The sequence below is a fragment of the Crinia signifera genome, chromosome 4 (assembly GCF_055691185.1).
Source record: "Crinia signifera chromosome 4, ASM5569118v1, whole genome shotgun sequence".
NCBI lineage: Eukaryota > Metazoa > Chordata > Amphibia > Anura > Myobatrachidae > Crinia > Crinia signifera.
Window position 1 is genome coordinate 320,880,930 of NC_139220.1, and position 13,850 is coordinate 320,894,779.

The 13,850-nt window shown below is 44.8% G+C and overlaps 1 protein-coding gene across 1 annotated transcript in view; it reads left to right on the top strand.

The window, feature by feature from the left end:
- Positions 1 to 11,604, top strand: part of LOC146075937 (uncharacterized) — a 56,828-nt gene extending 45,224 nt beyond the window's left edge. The window contains exon 3 of the mRNA XM_083185636.1: positions 7,470 to 11,604. Within this exon, the coding sequence (XP_083041762.1) occupies positions 7,470 to 8,306 (837 nt within the window). The 3' untranslated portion in view covers positions 8,307 to 11,604. The remainder of the gene's footprint in view (positions 1 to 7,469) is intronic.
- The last annotated feature ends 2,246 nt before the right edge of the window (positions 11,605 to 13,850 follow it).

Sequence of the window (13,850 nt, forward strand, 5' to 3'; positions counted from 1 at the left end):
GGTCGCCAGTCTAATGGGCTGGGGTGCAGGGACGCAGTGGGTTCAGTTCCAAGGCAATTGGGCCTCATGGGAAGCCAGATTACACATCAACAGGGCTTTGAGCCATGATCAAAGCTCTGTTGCAAGTCTATCCACTACTACAGTGTCAAGCTGTGCAGGTCCAGTCAGACAACGCAATGACAGTTGCCTACATAAACCATCAGGGAGGTATGAAGAGCAGAGCGTGTGTGAGGGAAATGTCCAAAATTCTCTTCTGGGCAGAACAGCATGCAAGAGTGATCTCAGCCATAGAGATGGAGCGCCTGTCAGCCAGGGTCTCCAAATGTCCCGTGCCAGAACGGGACGCACGAGCACCCCCTTCTGGTGATTGGTGGCGGACATTCTATCACCAGGAGCAGTTCCATTGAGAGCTGTTCCATCTCTATTTATCCCGGGAGTGGACAACTGGCACACAGATTTCCTCAGTCGACAATCTCCATCCCGGGGAATGGGGCCTGAACCCCCAGGGATTAGATCTGATTGTAGATCAGTGGGGACTTCCACAGATAGACCTGATAGCATTTAGACTCAACAGAAAACTCAACTGGTATTGTTCAAGAACAGTTGATCTTCAAGCAGTGGCTGCCCTGACAGCGAGTTGGTCGTACTGACTGGTATTCCTGTTCCCTCCGATTCCCTAAATCGCAAGGGCGCTAAAAAGAATCAGAAGCCAAGGAGTGGAGGCGATACTGGTGGCCCCAGACTGGCCTCGATGGGCGTGGTATGTTGATCTTCAGACTATGGTAATATCGACGATCCATGGCACCTGCCTCTCAGAAAAAAATCTGCTCCAGCAAGTTCCGTTCGTCTACCAAGACTTAGGGCTGCTTCACATGCTCCGGCTAACACTGGGAGGCAAAAACCTGCACGACCAAATGATGTGCCGTACACAGTAGTTCATGATGGACAGGATTGTGTCCATTCACACGGGATGGTCACGAGCCGGCTGTCACCACTGGAAAGAACGGCTGCCGGGCTGTGGCCATCCCGACCATTGTAAACTTCTGTGCGCGGCAGGGCTACTTGGCCGTGTGGGGTTTCGCTGCCCGGCGGCTGCTGGTGTGTGTGTGAAAGGGGCCTTAGGGTGGCTTTGTTTAATGGCTTGGAGGTTGAGAGACAGATTCTAGCCCAGAAGGGCCTGCATGCCTCGGTGATATCTACCAAGACCCACGTTAGAATGCTTTTGGAGGAAATATGTTGCCTGGTGTGAGAAAAAGACCTTTCTACCTGCTGATTTTAAGCTGGAATGTTTCCTGCAGTTCTTGCAGACAGGTCTGGATTTGGTGCCTACGTCTGGGATCGTTAAAGGTTCAAATTTCGACCTTGTCTGTTTCCTTCCAGAAAAGTTTGGCTGTCATGCCTGAAGTACAGACATTTATTAAAGGCGCTCTCCATATTTAGCCTCCTACGGCACCCTTGGAACTGGACATGGTGTTGAATTTTCTGCAGTCATCGTGGTCTGAACAAGAAAAAAGAGAACATGTAACAGCGCTGATCACCAAATTCAAGATAGGATAAAGCTACAATCAATAAAAATTTTAATTACAAATCTTGTTTTGTTAAGGTATATTCACCCACTGGTTCCACTTGGTGGCTGAAGGTTGGCTCTGATGCAAATGTCCATTCCTATTGGGCCCAATGGATAATGTGTGCAGTCTGATTCAGGTTCCTCTGTTCCTAGTTTTGCCTCTGGGGGATAGCACACCCCTCTGTTCCTTTTGTAGCCACAGGGGGGCAGTCTCAACCCCTACCTCGGAAGACATCTGTGCAGAGGATTTCTGGCTGTGGAAATGACTGGTTCAAAGGTGGAAAACCCGGGAGGGTGTATGGTAATCCCTCGTTAGGTGGTGGACTGACAAATGAATGCTGTATAGAGCTAAGATGGTGTTAAAGCAGCAATTGTGGATCCCAGGGATGATAGCATTGATGCATTTCGCTGCTTGGCTGCAGATTTTTCAAAAAGCCAGAAATCCTGCAGCCACCAAGTGGAACCAGTGGGTGAATATACCTTAACAAAACATGATTTGTAAAAAAAATTTTATTGAACTTTTATCCTATCTTATCCATGCAATTGCATTATTAATATTAAAATGTATTAACCATTTGAATCCGGTGATCAGCGCTGTTACATTTTCTCTTTTTTGTTGTATGTTTTTGACTGGGGGAGCTACTACCCACAGTAGCTTGTACTAGCAGCTACTTGGCATACCAACTCACCGCGGAGCGACCTCTCTATGTCTTCGATATAAATCCTGGTTTGAACCCCTGGCAACGACTGATTTGAAATACCCCAAGTGGAAGACGGTAGTGCTTCTGGCCCTAGCCTCTGCTAGGAGGGTGTCAGAATTAGGAGCATTGTCGTGTAAGAGCCCACATCTCGTCTTTCACGAAGACAGGGCGGAGCTTAGAACAAGAGAGCAGTTCCTGCCGAAGGTGGTATCGGCGTTCTACCTAAACCAGCCTATTGTGGTTCTGACTAGCACTGCTCATCCTAATATCCCAGAATCCCTGGATGTTTTGAAAACATGTTAAAAGGATAGCTCACATTCATAATACAGATTGCCTCTTTGTGATCTATGATGCTGTTAGGGTTCTGAGGGGATTCCAGACAAGAGGTTACTGGGACAGACAGGCCACGATCCAACCATAACTCTGTTAATCCCTCCAGAGGCTATAGGCACCTGCAGAGCTAAGACTTCACCAATAATAGCCACGTTCAAAGGAGTAAATTAGGTACACTCCAACCCCGGTGCCACCTGGACTTGGCAAGGAAACAAGGTGCCTACCACCTCCAGAGCAGACAAGACGATTTCTAACTAAAAACCCATAAACATGGAACAAAACAATAATGTGATAAAACTGTCCTCCACAGGGGAATTCTCCAGCAGCCCAATGTACACTTGTTTTGACTAATGATCCCTAGCTAGATCAATTTAGAAAGATAGTGAAGTAGGGAGCAACGATACAGTTTCCCACCACACTACCCTGGATGCAACAATGCATAAAGATGTTAATAATTACACAATACTCCAAAAGTTAGACCTATACATGCAGTTCTGCAGCAAGATGTAATAACACGGAACTGGCTCCCACCATAATACTGAGGATAGCTTGTGGGAATACCAAAGAGACACCACATAATTTTGCACATAGATAATAATGTAATTAGCAGAGAATACAAATGCCTAGATGGTACAAGGACACTTATCTCTGTACAGGTCTGGGTCAGGACATCAGTAGCCGGTACCAGGGGACAATAGTTTGTAGGGGAAAGAGAAAGATTTGCACAATAGATTCATACCAAATAATGGATTTAGTGTGTTAAAAATTAAATACCTAACACCAAATTAAAATCCATTTATTGATACAAAACCCATTGCAAGTGGGGACCAAATCCCAAAGAAGTGATACTAGATTATTTCTTCTCATAGGGGTATTTCTCCAAATAGTGCTGAAAAATAAAGATTTATAAAATATAAATATTCACAGCACTGCCAAATTGTCCAAGAGAAACTCTTTTAATCACTAAAAACACTATTTCTTTCTTGTGTGCATTTGCACTTCACATTATATGTTGTGTATATGTATGTCTAAAAAGTTTTAACCTCTGAAAATATTTTCACAAGCCGCAGAAGGTGGTTATCCTGTGCAATCCTATGTGTTAAAAGTTTGCACAGGACAGTGTCCTCTCTCTTCTTTTTATTCAAATCAACTAATAAAAGTTTACGTTTTAAAACCGTAACAAACCAGAAATTTCTTCTTCAAATATCTTTCTCCTTTGGTGTGCATCTATTGTGCAAATCTTTCTCTTTCCCCTACAAACTATTGTCCTAACCTTTGCCCGGATAGCACCCCCGCCAGATTATTTTCAATAAAGGCAGCCCAGATACATAAAAATCCCTAAAATTACTAAAGGGATATGACCCAGTTGTGTGCGGACCTCCAATCCCCCCTCCCCTCTCTCCCTCATTGATTGGGTACCAGGGGACAGGAAGAAACTTGGTCTCTTCTGCAATACAATCCCAGATGCACAGCAAGGACACCGACTTCAGGCTTGCACCAGAAGCTGACAGGCAAAACAGAATAGGACAGGCTTCACAAGGAAAATCACCAAAGTCTGGGTAAAAGGCAGCATGGGAGATTAAGGGCAAACTCCCAATCACAATAGCCAAGGCAGACAAGCCCCCTTAACAAGGAGACTAACTACAGGTATGCAGCCTGACACACCAGGCCCAGAGCTAATTGGTTTAATTAAGCAACAGCTGTGCTCCACCTTGAGGACAACAAGTAACAGTATAGGAAGGGAAGGATTGTCACAGGCTCTAACTTAATAAGGTGATATGTTTTTATTATTCAAAAGACCAACATAGGACCTAATTAGGATCTGGTACCGCTAGGGTGCTTGGTTGGAGGTGCTCTCAAAATAGTTCAGCAATAAAGTTAACAGAAAAAAGGGGGGGTGTCCCAAGGAGGACAAAGGCAGAACAATAAGGGTTTTTGGGGCACGCTTTTAAATTAATGTGTTATGAGTGAACTAAAATATAACTTTTATTAAACAACTCTAAAAAAAGAGAGAAACGTCACCACAATTAAATAAGTACATACATGAATAAATTTCTACAACAATTTAAATGGTAGTGTCGTCATTAAATCACTGGCAAAAATGATTTATACACGGTATCCACCTCTAATACTATGGTTTTGCATAAAATAAATTGAAATCCAAGGTTGGAGTTTGTGCATGAGTAATTATAACTGACCAATGTCTGTTGGTAATCTGTCCTGAAGAAGTAACAGACATTGGTCAGTTATAATTACTCATGCACAAACTCCAACCTTGGATTTCAATTTATCTTGTGCAAAATCATTGTATTAGAGGTGGATACCGTGTATAAATCATTTTTGCCAGTGATTTAATGACGACACTACCATTTAAATTGTTGTAGAAATTTATTCATGTATGTACTTATTTAATTGTGGTGATGTTTCTCTCTATTTTTAAGTTGTTTAATAAAAGTTATATTCTAAGCTGTCCATTGCTCATTAGATACAAACAACGATTCAACAAGCTTATGTGTCAGCAGATTACACACTTCCTGCTTCCGTGATGCCCATTCAACAAGAGCGGTGGGGTTAATCTGGGCAGCTGCCTGGGGTGTCTCTGCTTTGTAACTTTGCAGAGCTGTGATGTGGTCAGGCCAACATACATTTGTAAAGTTCTACTAGTTTGACGCTCTGGCCGAAGAAGATACCCAGTTTGGGCAGGTGGTGCTACAGAAGTCTCCACATGTTCCTATCCATTCTGGTATTTCTGGGACATTCCTATCATATTGAGACCCCAGTATGGGTGATAGAGAAAATACAATTTTAATGACCTACCGGTAAATCCCTTTCTCGTAGTCCATATGGGATACTGGGTGCTCCCGCCTCGGTGCAGAGTCTTTTCTGCAACATGTTCTCAGTTATCTGGTTGAAGTTGTGTTGGTAACCTTTCTTGTCACCAGTTGTAACTACCGTTAAAAAAAAAACATGCTTCCAGTTCTCCTGATTACTGTTGACGTGTGCTGGTATGAAGCTCACCACATATCGCTTTTCATATTCTTCTCTCAAGTATATCCATCCTACTTTGGGCACAGTTTTCCCTTAACTGGCTTGTGGTTGGGAACGTAGATGGGAGGAGCCAGTACACTGTGCTAAAGATTTTATATGCGCCTGTCTCGTGCGGAGGACCCTCTATTCCCCAGCATATTGAGACCCCTGTATCCCATATGGACTACGAGAAAAGGATTTACCGGTAGGTAATTAAAATCCTGTTTTTTGTGGTTAAGCATTCCTTGCTGCTGTTTATGGCCTCTAGAACCTGCTGAAGTGTAATTTCAGGGGTCCTCGGTGGGCTATTGCCCTTGGAGGGGGTGGTATGTGGTGGGGTGTTTGTGAATTGTTTCTGGCTTGTGCGCAGGCATATCTTTCTAGCTGGGCTGCAGCTGTGCTATTGCAGATTTTCCCCAGTATAACTGCCAAGTGCGGTGCTGGTGTCTCCACACACACACACAATGTCAGTATTACATTTCTGTACCAGGGGACTTGGCTATCTTAGTCTATGTCACTCCACAATGATGCTACAGTTGCTTTCTGCAGTTATATTTTAATGGCAAGCTGAATTCTACAGTTTAGATCCACGAAGGGCTTCAGGAGCCAGCACTATCTCGCTGGCAATCTCCCTTGGCAACAAATACAATGTCCCACTCTGTCCAGATGGTACAACACAGAGCCCTATAGCACTCCGGTAACTGAGCCAACACTTAACTGATTTTATCCGCTGACAATAATCACTGACTATGCAGTTTAAGAATAAAGGTTCAGGTAAAGACGCAACTTATGCCCCGCAGCAGCCTCTTGGTAATAACACCTTCTCCTGCGGACTACAACAGCCCACTACTTCCAGGCGTCTAACGCTGTCTCCTGCTGGCACGACTACCTAGCTCCTTACAGAATTAAGGTTCCTGGTGGCTGGTAAGCAATGTGCTCATGCAGCCTCACATATGACCACTGGGCCCTCTGCTCCCTTGCACAGCAGCGGGTGCAGGTCTGCTTTACCCTCACGTCGATGTCTGCCGGTGCTTCCCGCCCTGCAGCTATCAGGAAGGGAATATCAGCCAGGGAGCTCTTGCTTCTACTCCAGGACAGGCCAACCTGTGGCTCTCCAGATGTGGTGAAATTACAAATCCCAGCATGCCTTGCCCCAGTTTTAACACTCACTTATAGCAAAACTGTTGCAGGGCATGCTGGGATTTGTAGTTTCACAACATCTGGAGAGCCACAGGTTGGCCAGTCCTGTTCTACTCCCACGCTGCCAAGATCATGCCCCTAGCGCTTTGCAAAGAATTTAATAAAAAGATGCTCGGCTCTTACAATCCTGCTATAGCATGGCAGGACTAGAAGGACTGTTTAACGCACAAGGAGGCTGGATGTATGTGGACACATCTGTACATGAATATATAATCAGTGACTGATACTTGTTATTGTGTATAAATACGTCTTATATAATAAAAGTAATGTTATCCTGGTAACCATTATGCTTTTATATATTATGTTTCTTACAGGACATATAAGGAGCAGGATTCTAACTAAGACGACGTGGAAAGGGACATTGTTCTCCGATCAAGCCAACTAAATACATCATATCTCCTTACACCTCAGGAGGAGGAACAAAAGCAATTTTATTTTCTGGATAGAAGAAACCTTCAGCAACTAATTTATTTCTCACTTCATACATGATGAGCCTCAGAGGAGAGAAACCACATGTGTGCTCTGAGTGTGACAAAGGCTTTACATATGAATCACAGCTTCTCAGGCATCAGAGGAGTCACACAGGAGAGAAACCACATGTGTGCTTTGAGTGTGACAAAGGCTTTACATGTAAATCACAGCTTCTCATACATCAGAGGAGTCACACAGGAGAGAAACCATATAAATGTTCTGAATGCAGCAAATGTTTTTCTGATAAGTCACAGCTTGTTATACATCAGAGGAGTCACACAGGAGAGAAACCACATGTGTGCTCTGAGTGTGACAAAGGCTTTACATGTAAATCACATCTTCTCATACATCAGAGGAGTCACACAGGAGAGAAGCCATATAAATGTTCTGAGTGCAGCAAATGTTTTTCCCATAAGTCACATCTTGTCCGACATCAGATGAGTCACACAGGAGAGAAACCATATAAATGTTCTGAATGCAGCAAATGTTTTCCCCAGAATTCACATCTTGTCCTACATCAGAGGAGTCACACAGGAGAGAAGCCATATAAATGTTCTGAATGCAGCAAATGTTTTTCCAATAAGTCATATCTTGTCCTACATCAGAGGCATCATACAGGAGAGAAACCATATAAATGTTCTGAATGCAGCAAAGGTTTTTCCAATATGTCACTTATTGTCCTACATCAGAGGAGTCACACAGGAGAGAAGCCATATAAATGTTCTGAATGCAGCAAAGGTTTTTCCAATAAGTCAAACCTTGTCACACATCAGAGGAGTCACACAGGAGAGAAGCCATATAAATGTTCTGAATGCAGAAAATGTTTTTCCAATAAGTCACATCTTGTTATACATCAGAGGAGTCACACAGGAGAGAAGCCATATAAATGTTCTGAATGCAGCAAATGTTTTTCCCGGAAGTCACATCTTGTCCAACATCAGAGGAGTCACACAGGAGAGAAACCATATAAATGTTGTCCTACATCCTACACACAGAAGAGAAACTAAAAATGCTGTGAATGCGGGTAGTGTTACTAGGAAGACAATACTTATTAATCCCTTGAGTCACTCTGAGGGCCTGAATGCAGCATATTTCATATATAATTAAGGTAACTTGTAACACCACAATATGCATGCAATGGATACAAATTTTTCCTAGTGTGAGAAGTGTTTTTTATAAATCAGACCTAATAGTCTGGAGTGGTCTGACCAGGGCCGGATTTGTGCCTAGGCCCGTGAGGCACCGGCCTCAGGGCGGCACCAATTAAGGGCGGCAGGCAGGCTGACATTCTGTTAAATGACACAGTGGATGGGCAGCGGCGAGTGACGAGTGCCACTGCCGCAGACATGAATTATCATATGTAGGCGGCAGCGCCGCTCATCACCCGCCACTGCCCACCCACTCTGCCATGCACATTACATCACCGCTTAGTGGCTGGGTCCGACTGTCCCCCTGCGCGTCCAGAAATGGCTCAGGCTCACTGCTGCTGGCTCCCGCCCATTGGCTACAGTGTGTGAGCCGGAGAGAGACTGACGGAGACACTGTGCTAATCACTGTACTAATAAGTACCTCCCTCCCTCCGGGTCCTCCGTACAGTGAGCAGCCCAGAGTGCTTAAAAAAATATTAAGGTGGGCTACAGTTAAATTTTTATGAATTATATATAAATAACAATGTATATACATATATGATTACATTAAAATAGGGGGAGGGGGGGGCACAAAAATGTTGTGCCTAGGGGAGGCCTGACCCCTAAATTCGCCCCTGGGTCTGACAAGTGGATTTTGGGGCACTTTTTCCCTGGGATGAAATGTCTGTTAGGAACTAGAGCTGCAATATAACAACATACAGTGGCGATGGGGCTGCTGGTACTGAGCTCTGTAATATACAGCTGTTCTGCTGGTGCCGGCACTGAGCTCTGTAATATACAGCTGTTCTGCTGGTGCTAGTACTGATCTCTGTAATATACAGCTGTTCTGCTGGTGCTGGTACTGACCTCTGTAATATACAGCTATTCTGCTGGTGCTGGTACTGAGCTCTGTAATATACAGCTGTTCTGCTGGTGCCAGTAATGAGCTCTGTAATATATAGCTGTTCTGCTGGTGCTGGTACTGAGCTCTGTAATATACAGATGTTCTGCTGGTGCCAGTACTGAGCTCTGTAATATACAGCTGTTCTGCTGGTGCCGGTACTATGCTCTGTATTATACAGCTGTTCTGCTGATGCTGGTACTGAGCTCTGTAATATACAGCTGTTCTGCTGGTGCCAGTAAGGAGATCTGTAATATATAGCTGTTCTGCTGGTGCCGGCACTGAGCTCTGTAATATACAGCTGTTCTGCTGGTGCTGGTACTGAGCTCTGTAATATACAGCTGTTCTGCTGGTGCCAGTAATGAGATCTGTAATATATAGCTGTTCTGCTGGTGCCAGGACTGAGCTCTGTAATATACAGCTGTACTGCTGGTGCTGGTACTGAGCTCTGTAATATACAGCTGTTCTGCTGATGCTGGTACTGAGCTCTGTAATATACAGCTGTTCTGCTGGTACTGAGCTCTGTAATATACAGCTGTTCTGCTGGTGCTGGTTCTGAGCTCTGTAATATACAGCTGATCTGCTGGTGCCGGTACTGATCTCTGTAATATACAGCTGTTCTGCTGGTGCCGGCGCTGAGCTCTGTAAAATACAGCTGTACTGCTGGTGCCGGTACTGAGCTCTGTAATATACAGCTGTTCTGCTGGTGCCGGTACTGAGCTCTGTAATATACAGCTGTTCTGCTGGTGCCGGTACTGAGCACTGTAATATATAGCTGTTCTGCTGGTGTCGGTACTGAGCTCTGTAATATATAGCTGTTCTGCTGATGCTGGTACTCAGCTCTGTAATATACAGCTGATCTGCTGGTGCCGGTACTGATCTCTGTAATATACAACTGTTCTGCTGGTGCCGGTGCTGAGCTCTGTAATATACAGCTGTTCTGCTGGTGCAGGTACTGAGCTGTAGAATATACAGCTGTTCAGCTGATGCCGGTACTGAGCTCTGTAATATACAGCTGTTCTGCTGGTGCCGGTGCTGAGCTCTGTAATATACAGCTGTTCTGCTGGTGCCGGTACTGAGCACTGTAATATATAGCTGTTCTGCTGGTGCCGGTACTGAGCTCTGTAATATATAGCTGTTCTGCTGATGCTGATACTCAGCTCTGTAATATACAGCTGATCTGCTGGTGCCGGTACTGATCTCTGTAATATACAACTGTTCTGCTGGTGCCGGTGCTGAGCTCTGTAATATACAGCTGTTCTGCTGGTGCAGGTACTGAGCTGTAGAATATACAGCTGTTCAGCTGATGCCAGTACTGAGCTCTGTAATATACAGCTGTACTGCTGGTGCTGGTACTGAGCTCTGTAATATATAGCTGTTCTGCTGGTGCCAGTAATGAGCTCTGTAATATATAGCTGTTCTGCTGGTGCTGGTACTGAGCTCTGTAATATACAGATGTTCTGCTGGTGCCAGTACTGAGCTCTGTAATATACAGCTGTTCTGCTGGTGCCGGTACTATGCTCTGTAATATACAGCTGTTCTGCTGATGCTGGTACTGAGCTCTGTAATATATAGCTGTTCTGCTGGTGCCAGTAATGAGATCTGTAATATATAGCTGTTCTGCTGGTGCCAGTACTGAGCTCTGTAATATACAGCTGTACTGCTGGTGCTGGTACTGAGCTCTGTAATATACAGCTGTTCTGCTGATGCTGGTACTGAGCTCTGTAATATACAGCTGTTCTGCTGGTACTGAGCTCTGTAATATACAGCTGTTCTGCTGGTGCTGGTACTGAGCTCTGTAATATACAGCTGATCTGCTGGTGCCGGTACTGATCTCTGTAATATACAGCTGTTCTGCTGGTGCCGGCGCTGAGCTCTGTAAAATACAGCTGTACTGCTGGTGCCGGTACTTAGCTCTGTAATATACAGCTGTTCTGCTGGTGCCGGTACTGAGCTCTGTAATATACAGCTGTTCTTCTGGTGCCGGTACTGAGCACTGTAATATATAGCTGTTCTGCTGGTGCCGGTACTGAGCTCTGTAATATATAGCTGTTCTGCTGATGCTGGTACTCAGCTCTGTAATATACAGCTGATCTGCTGGTGCCGGTACTGATCTCTGTAATATACAACTGTTCTGCTGGTGCCGGTGCTGAGCTCTGTAATATACAGCTGTTCTGCTGGTGCAGGTACTGAGCTGTAGAATGTACAGCTGTTCAGCTGATGCCGGTATTGAGCTCTGTAATATACAGCTGTTCTGCTGGTGCCGGTACTGAGCTCTGTAATATACAGCTGTTCTGCTGGTGCCGGTACTGAGCTCTGTAATATATAGCTGTTCTGCTGATGCTGGTACTCAGCTCTGTAATATACAGCTGATCTGCTGGTGCCAGTACTGATCTCTGTAATATACAACTGTTCTGCTGGTGCCGGTGCTGAGCTCTGTAATATACAGCTGTTCTGCTGGTGCAGGTACTGAGCTGTAGAATATACAGCTGTTCAGCTGATGCCGGTACTGAGCTCTGTAATATACAGCTGTTCTGCTGGTGCCCGTACTGAGCTCTGTAATATACAGCTGTTCTGCTAGTGCCGTTACTGAGCTCTGTAATATACAGCTGTTCTGCTAGTGCCGGTACTGAGCTCTGTAATATACAGCTGTTCTGCTAGTGCCGGTACTGAGCTCTGTAATATACAGCTGTTCTGCTGGTGCTGGTACTAAGCTCTGTAATATACAGCTGTTCTGCTGGTGCCGGTACTGAGATGTGTTATATACAGCTGTATTACTGGTGCTGGTACTGAGCTCTGTAATATACAGCTGTTCTACTGGTGCCGGTATGGAGATGTGTAATATACAGCTGTTCTACTGGTGCCGGTACTGATCTCTGTAATATACAGCTGTTCTGCTGGTGCCGGTACGGAGATGTGTAATATACAGCTGTTCTGCTGGTTCCGGTACTGAGATGTGTAATATACAGCTGTTCTACTGGTGCCGGTACTGAGCTCTGTAATATATAGCTGTTCTGCTGGTACTGGTACTGAGATCTGTAATATATAGCTGTTCTGCTGGTGCTGGTACTGAGCTCTGTAATATACAGCTGTTCTACTGGTGCCGGTAAGGAGATGTGTAATATACAGCTGTTCTGCTGGTGCTGGTACTGAGCTCTGTAATATACAGCTGTACTACTGGTGCTGTTACTGAGCTCTGTAATATACAGCTGTTCTGCTGGTGCCAGCACGGAAATGTGTAATATACAGCTGTTCTGCTGGTGCCGGTACGGAGATGTGTAATATACAGCTGTTCTACTGGTGCCGGTACTGAGATGTGTTATATACAGCTGTACTGCTGGTGCCGGTACTGAGCTCTGTAATATACAGCTGTTCTACTGGTGTCGGTACTGAGATCTGTAATATACAGCTCTTCTGCTGGTGCTGGTACTGAGATGTGTAATATACAGCTGTTCTGCTGGTGCCGGTACGGAGATGTGTAATATACAGCTGTACTACTGGTGCCGGTACGGAGATGTGTAATATACAGCTGTACTGCTGGTGCCGGTACTGAGCTCTGTAATATACAGCTGTTCTGCTGGTGCCGGAACGGAGTTGTGTAATATACAGCTGTTCTACTGGTGCTGGTACTGAGATGTGTAATATACAGCTGTTCTGCTGGTTCTGGTACTAGATGTGTAATATACAGCTGGTCTGCTGGTGCCGGTACGGAGATGTGTAATATACAGCTGTTCTGCTGGTGCCGGTACTGAGGTGTGTAATATACAGCTGTTTTGCTGGTGCCGGTACTGAGATGTGTAATATACAGCTGTTTTGCTGGTGCCGGTACGGAGATGTGTAATATACAGCTGTTCTGCTGGTGCCGGTACGGAGATGTGTAATATACAGCTGTTCTGCTGGTTCCGGTACTGAGATGTGTAATATACAGCTGTTCTACTGGTGCTGGTACTGAGCTCTGTAATATACAGCTGTTCTGCTGGTGCCGGTACTGAGATGTGTAATATACAGCTGTTCTGCTGGTTCGGGTACGGAGATGTGTAATATACAGCTGTTCTGCTGGTGCCAGTACTGAGATGTGTAATATACAGCTTGTGGAAGTTGAGTTTGCACATCTATGTTGCTAATGCCTCGCGATCATCATGTACGTCATTTAAATACGCAGTTTTCGTAGTTTAGCTTAATGAAAGAATCAGAAATTGATTAATGGCGATCGTGATGCATTACTTACAAATCATTGTGATATTCCTAACACATTCACATTATGTATTTTCATAAATGTTAGGATACTGCAGTCCTCGTATTATTGCTTGATATTGTTAGAATCACCGTCACAGACACAACCTCACTAGACCACCTGTTTTCATTAAGACTTGTCAAAGACCCACAGGCACGCCTTCTGTTCTACATGCAAAGATGGGATTTAGGCCCAGGAAATAGGAAAATTATACCAACACTGACAGTGATTGTGGGGGTAGCAATAAGCTAATATTATACCACTGGATCAAGCGATCAGCGCCGCCCAT